Raw genomic sequence first — 7,284 nt, forward strand, 5'->3', positions numbered from 1 at the left:
TCACATAGTTGCTCTAGTTTTTGTTCACTCGTTCCTTATTTATGTTTTGTATGAACCGTAATCAAGGTACAATCAAATATCATCTTTAGTGCTAACGTCCTTACCTAGTGGATGTAAAGCAGGGGTCGCAGAAAAATACACACATACAAAACTTCCAAACTTTGTATTCACTACAAAAAGGTGGGATAATCAATTCCAGATCTTACTTCTAAATATGCCAGTGCCAAGGTCATTACAAATAAAACAATTTCAAAACATTTAATTGTTTGTGAGACTAGAGATGTATGTCACAGAAGGAAGTAGTACTGGTATTTTTATTATTTGTGAATCCATGTATGCACGTGAATATTCACAGGACATCCTTTGCAAACAAACAACCACACACAGAGACGCTCATACGTGGCAGAACAGGAAAGAGTTTGAAAAGGATATCCTCAGAAACGTTATCGGTGTACAAACTGGTATTCTATTCTCCATCCCATCAACGTTTTATCCGGTACATACATTACACACAACACTGTATTTGGAAATATTTGTGTGTGCACGATTAAGACACGTTCACAAACACGCGCAGAGACGTGCGCCCTGTTGTCCTGCGTGTTGCGTGTTCCAGCATATTAAAAAAACGTGTGGGCAAATTTCCGGAACATCAGTTCCGTCGACCTGCATCCTCCTGGCTCCTCAAGGACCGGACGGAGGCGAGCAGCGGACGGAGGCGAGGACCGGACGGAGGGGAGGAGCGCACCGACACACATCGGAGACGCACTCATCGGTTCAGCGGTCGCGTCTGATGCCGCGATCAGGACTCGGAGGTCAGGGCCTGTTGATCTCGTAGCTGTTTCTTCAGGCTCTTGTCCAACAGCACCAAACTCTGTATGGCCAGACTGCGGCAATCTGCGTCGGGGTCTTCTTCAGCCACATCTGTGGACATTAGCAACACAAGTAATGACTAGTCGCCACCTGTCAGTATAATCATAGCAGGAGATCCAATCAAATACACATGTCTCAGGCATTTTCTCTATACAATAAAGAATTCTGTGTGTGTTTTGTGTTTACATTGTGTTTGTCAATTAGCTTAATTCCTGCTCATCGCAATGTACATTGCAACCACATTTAAGCCCTCCGAGGGTAATTTGTGATTTTGGGCAAAACAAAACGAATTGATGTATCCTCAGAGCGATAAAGAAACATCCAAGTGTTGCTGAGCCAGTCACGTCCTTTGCGGTCCATAGTACAGGACATCCTTGTTACTCATCCACTTCCCAGAAATGCTCAGTCCAGCTGTGCATGTGTGTGCTGTGCGTATGTGTGTGTCACTAAGGGGAACATCCCTGACACAATTACATTATGCAGGTGCAGCCTGGGACCTTTGTGGATTTACAAGAATAGAGTATTTTAGTGTTAATCTATTATTAGTATCAAATAAACAAGGTATTGCTTAAATGTTTAAGATAATGTGTAAAACGATGGCCCTGCAATGCTAGAACTTGAACCAACGCTTAGTCTGACCTTCACCCCTCGAGGAGAGATTGGAACGAGGTGTATTTGAAAGTTTCAAGAAGACAAACCTCTGTTATCACAAGCGATGTTTTTTTTACCTGCCAGCCAGGTTCTGGTCTCAAACAGCTGATCACTGAGGTCCACCAGCAGGTTCTCGCTGGGCATGCTCAGAAACACCGAGCAAACAGCGAACAGGACGCCTCGTCTCACCATCCTGCCACAGGTTCAGGTTACGTAAGATAACAAAAGCTCATAGTCTCTCCAAAAGTGACGCGCTGCACACTTACTGGTCGGCGTGGTAACGCACCGCCCACACAAAGTCCAGTAAAGCACAACCCATCTGTGCAGCGATCTAAACAAAAAAAAATCATCGGAATGCCATATTGTATGATATAAAATAGCGTATTCATTTTCTCTTTTATAGTGATATAAAATATATTTAATGAGAGTGAAATGATATTGATGAAAAAGCTCGACATTGGGATCCTGTCTCAGATGGACGGATAGAATTACCGGTGCGTTGACTGCTAGATGCATGAGGAGGCCCAAAGAGTGGATCAACCTGCCCAGTACGAGATGGTCCCCGCCCAACAGGTCAAAGGTCACCTGAGGCCTAGCAGAAAGCAGAAACTTAATCACATTCCAGTTCGAAAAACCTGAAACTCTAGTGTTTAACCTTTTAAATATGTATAAAAGAGCCTCACTTACTTGTCATAGTTGCTGAGCAGAGGAAAAAAGAAGTGTCCAGCCACAGGGGCGTAGCGGTTAGGGGTGGCCGTAGCTGGAGGTTGTGTGGCACCCTATGCACATAAACAAAGGAAACAACGCTAGCGATACGGAGTAAACCTCAAATACTCAAGCGGCAGATGAAAATATCCGGGTACTACCTTCCTGAGGCGTTTTGTCTTGCTGTCAATCCGCTTCTGTACTACTTCTCGCCAATGGACAGGGTTGTCACCAGGGTACGGGGTCGATTCAGGGGCGCCGCTAACACCCATGGGTGGGGTTCTCGTTTCAGCGATGGGCTTAGAGAGCTCCTGCGCTGCCAGGGTGAGGACCTGAGAAACACAAAACCAGAGCCGCCTCGTGATTACAATCAAAGAGAGTTTGAATCAATCGCTGCGGCGCTAAGTGGAGAAGACGATGTCCTCACCTCCAAGATATCGAGGCGCTGGCGAAGACTGTAGTTCAAGGAGTAAAACTCCGTGGTCAGATACTGAGTCACCTACAACGGGAAGCAAAGGGACAGTTCACTTGGGTACCAAACGCCCCAAAATGGCTTTGAAGACACATTTTGATGGAAAAGCATGTAGATCTTACAGAGATGCAGTCCGTGACTGTGAGCGCCACCATGGTGGCCTGTCTGAGACTCAGGAAGCCACTTATACTGTATTTATCCTCCATGTGAAGAAGCACTTTGGTCAGCTGGACACTGACCTGAAACACAGAAAGAAATAACGAGAGAAGGATTTCTAGAAAGCTGAAGCACTGGACATTTCTGTTGTGCGTCTAGCGGTCATTAATCTGTCACACCTCTCTGGCTGCGAAGATGTTCCTCCTCACCAAACCCTCAGCGACTCTCAGACTGAGCTCCACGCGCGACGGGTCCTCAGAGGAAACCAAGGCTGCGCGGGTCATTCGATTAAAAGAAACATTAGAGCTGGAGGCGGCAGCGCAGACTTTAAACAGAAAGTGATCGTCGACGATAAGCAGCCGTACTTTCCAAGCAGTCGCGCAGGTAGCGCGGTGGAGAGGCTGTACTCGTTTCCTGGTCGCCAGACATATCGTACGGCGTTAGCTCATCGTCGCTGCAAAGGTGAGAGGCTTTCAGTTAACAAAACATTTCCGACTGATACGTTTAGAATGGCAGAGGAGATTTTATAGTGCTTACCTGTCCAGGTCGGAGCCCGGGTCAGTTTTTGACTTATTTGGAGATGATGCATCCTGAGTAGATGGGGCTGTTGCACTGGTCTCCTGAGGAGTGTCAACTCTGCAGATGAGAAACCTTATTTCAAATTAAAGTTTTATGTGACTTTGTCTACAGTCACCAAACGAGTAAAGACACTTACTCGTTCACCTGCTCCGCCTCTGGTTCATCAGTCGTGGGACTCATCAGACAAAGCAGCTCCAGAGTTTCCTCGTCCTGCTCGTACTTCAACAACAACAACACACAGACTCAAAGACGTGGGACAATTCGGCTGACTAGCATTGTATCCCTCGATTGACACGCCGACCGTACCTCAAACTTCAGCTTGGTCTTATTGAGGTCCATGCGAGCGCTCAGGCACTCCCCCACCACCATGCCCATACGCCTGACGCGCACCACGCCGCTGTCCAGATGGCTCTGCATGCCGCCCAGCAGGCACTGAAGTAGCTCTGAGAGAGGAGCGCTACTAGCTCCATTATCCCTTCATTCAACATGATCATATTTAACAGTGTGGGACACAAAGGATGTGGTTCTTGAGGCCTCAGACACTGTCGCTTGTACCTGAGCGTAGCTCCTGCAGCTCAGAGTCTTTCAGCAGACTGACGCTCAGCAGCAGGGCCTTGCTGACGTAGAGCTGCTGGTCTAGAGGCGTGTGCTTCACCGCACTGGGGTTAGCCCAAGCCTGCAGCACAGACCGTAACACCTGACAACACACGCGTCAAAATCATCAATACATATAGCGTGATGTCACTTGGCTGCTGAACATCCGGATGCACCCACCTGGATGAGCAGAGGCCTTCGCTCCCTGTCTGCTGCCAGGTAGCCCAGGACGATTCTCAAGACTCCAGTCTATGAAAAAGAAACCGCATGCAGCTTTATAGCTTTATAAGATGACATGGTTTACTTTGAGGCCGCGGGGTGTCTCCTCACCTCATACTTGTACTGAAGTAACAGCAGTTTATGAGTGATGACAAACTGGGCCTTTTTATTGGTCAACACCAGATTTCCGATGATCCTGCCCAAAGCATCGGGCCTGAAAAAGAGGCGAGAGTCACGTAGAGGCAGATACATAACTGAGAGCTGGGGGGCTGCACACTGCTCCAGCTTTACCCGCTGACGGCCTGCACCAGCCCCGTGAGCACACTCTCCATCCATCGCTGTGGAACGTTCTGCAGCAGCTTCCAGCAAACCCGCTGCCACACCATGTCGGAGCGCGTGAACACAGAGAGCCGCGGAGCCAGAACCGCCAGCACCAAACCTGCACATAGGAAATAGTATAATAATAATAATAATAATAAAATGGCAGGAGGGGGGGATCGAAGTCGTTTTAACTTCTGCATCATCATCATAATTAAGAGCGTTTAGGGAAAATTAAACCGTCTGACATTTTTGCTCGATAAACCAAAATGGTTGACTGTGCTTTTCTAACCAATGAGTTGTTAAATTCTTCATTAAAAAGTTGTCAATTAAAAAAAGGTACGCTAGGATAAACATTTACAATTGGGCTTGCAACTGTGAAAACCAAAGCGTCCACCGGACTCACCACTATGGCCTTGGATACACACTTTTCCAAGTGTCTGAGCCACAAACGTCAAGGAGCAGTCCGTGCCATCTGGTGAATACACGAATCAAACAAGGAGCCTGGGTGAGAAATCACCATTTTGAAACACAGGCCCCCCCCACTGTGAACAGTCTGAAAGAGGTCTCCTCGCCTCGGAGTGATTGACAGGTCCGCTCCAGGGCCGCGAGCATCTCTGTGGCCAGCAGCGGGTAGTACTGCTGAGGAAGAAAGAGCGCCTTGTTTCTCAGATGCAGCCGGTTGGCGGTGACGTCCGGCAGCGCCGCGATGCGTCCCAGCAGGGTCTCTCGGAGCTGGGGGGAGTCGGAGGGACCCGTCTCCAGACAGCGGGACCACAGCAGGTCGGCCAGGCGACCGCTCCGCAGGAACTTCTCAGTGATGGCGACAAAGCGGTCCAGGTTGGCGCCCGCCCTGGAGGTGGGAGACAACAGCGGTCGATTAGCGTGCAGACAACACGTTTGCGCGTTTCGTCCACCACCCGCTATCCAGCACCACCCACCTCTGCTCTCCCATCGCCTCCATCAGCACCAGCAGCGCCTGCTCCGGGGGGCCTTTGAGGAACAAGCCGTCCCATAACTCGGCCTGCTGGGCGGGCGTGAGGCCGGCCGGCCAGTCGGCCCGGATCCCGCCGCCGCCGAGGAGCCGAAGGGCGGGCGTGAAGTGAGCGCGCCTGAACTCAGCCCGCTGGACCGGGTCGGTTCTGCTCTCCGGGCCTTCGTCCAGGTAGCAGTGGAGCGTCTGAAGGGTGGCGACGAGGTCTTTGGCGTCCGTGGACGTGGCGAGGGTTCGGAAACACCGGGACACCTCGAGGCGGACCTCAGGGTTCGGGGCGAGAGACTCCATCTTTCCAAACAAAGGTGTTAAATGGGAGATTTAACGGTGAAAGGAGTCTACACAGAAACTAACACAGCAACTATAATAAAGTTTGTATACATTAATGAGTTTAATAAATGCTGAAGGATTAACCTATAAAATGTAATCATACCACATCGAAACCGTTTTGAAAAACCTTCAACGATAATAAGAACTAGTTCGTTGTTTTAGGTGAAACCTCTCTAACAATCCTTAGTTAGCAGAGAAGTGCCTTCAATAAGCTAACTTGATTATGTGTATATAACGGATTAGAAAGATAACACACATATTTACGGTTACTGGAGAGCAGCAAGTCAACAACTGCTAGCCGGACAAACGGATACGCACCTGGGTGTTTTTATTAAACGAAGCCTTACGCTCAGGGTCGTATTAATGAGTATTTGCAGGTATTAACCGCTTTTAACTTCACGTTCTAACATAACAGATGTCTCGCCGCGGTGCTGCACGCCGCTCTCTGTGCGCTCCGTCAAAATACGTCCGTGTTGAGGCGGACGGAGACGGAAGGTTCCGGGGACAGAAAGAGGCGGCGTTCAAGAGGACGATGGTTTTTGTAACACTTCCGGTCGCTGTTTCACGTTATTCAACAATGAACAAATTGACGTTATTATAACTGTATTATTACCGGTATCTGAGCATACATACGTGATCTTCTTTTCTTTCCTTAGATATAACAAAATAACAGACGAATCGTGAGAAGATGCTTTAACATCTGAAATAAGTGGTTCAGTTTCTCATTACAGTCAAGTAAAACTAATCATAATGCTACACTAACTTAATAAATATTGTTAATTTAGAGACAGTATGTCTAAGTAGTGAGAAAAGTTTTTAAAGCAGCTTTTTAAAAATCCGGGATATTATTGAAATTAAAAACACTTAATCACCTTTCATATCTTATGAAATGTAATGAGTCAGTGATTTTAATTGGTCCATTCCAATTGACGTTTCACATGATTGCATAACTGTTGAGTATAAATAATACAAATTGGCTCGCATAGTTTTATGATATAAACTTCTAAGCAGCCGGTCGAGTTTCAACCCGTCCTCTAGCAGTTGAAGGAGTTAATATCGTGTTGGTATTGGAACTAAAAGTGCAAAGTGTGGTTAAGGGGCCCATGCAGCAGGCGCGTGCTGACATGTGGAGCAGCTCATAAATAACAAATGACGGCTATTTAGGAGAATGAATTGAACTTTGCCAAATAATTAAATTTGGAACAGACTTTAATAAATATCTAAATTCAAATGGTATCACTTAAAAGTACTAACCAGTGGCTTTATCTAATACTTTTATTTATAGTGACTTCTGAACTAGTAACATGTGAGGACATCTGATAACATACAATGACATGTTGAATAAGAATAGCAAACATCACATCTACATTCCGCTGCAGTCAACAAATGAGGCAAC

At 47.2% G+C, this 7,284-nt stretch overlaps 1 protein-coding gene across 1 annotated transcript; it reads right to left on the bottom strand.

The window, feature by feature from the left end:
- Positions 1-148: 148 nt before the first annotated feature.
- On the bottom strand, positions 149-6,388 carry telo2 (TEL2, telomere maintenance 2, homolog (S. cerevisiae)). Its single transcript, XM_040176691.2, has 21 exons — positions 6,207-6,388; positions 5,506-5,849; positions 5,140-5,417; positions 4,971-5,039; positions 4,538-4,685; positions 4,358-4,460; positions 4,208-4,276; positions 3,989-4,130; positions 3,740-3,876; positions 3,570-3,652; positions 3,392-3,490; positions 3,220-3,308; positions 3,034-3,125; positions 2,821-2,937; positions 2,654-2,725; positions 2,388-2,558; positions 2,209-2,300; positions 2,014-2,113; positions 1,788-1,852; positions 1,599-1,714; positions 149-921 (listed from the first exon to the last, which is right to left on the bottom strand). The coding sequence occupies exons 2-21, from the start codon at positions 5,847-5,849 to the stop codon at positions 800-802; spliced, it is 2,508 nt and encodes an 835-aa protein (XP_040032625.2). The 5' UTR covers positions 6,207-6,388; the 3' UTR covers positions 149-799.
- Positions 6,389-7,284: the final 896 nt, after the last annotated feature.

Source organism: Gasterosteus aculeatus, chromosome 5, assembly GCF_964276395.1.
Source record: "Gasterosteus aculeatus chromosome 5, fGasAcu3.hap1.1, whole genome shotgun sequence".
NCBI lineage: Eukaryota > Metazoa > Chordata > Actinopteri > Perciformes > Gasterosteidae > Gasterosteus > Gasterosteus aculeatus.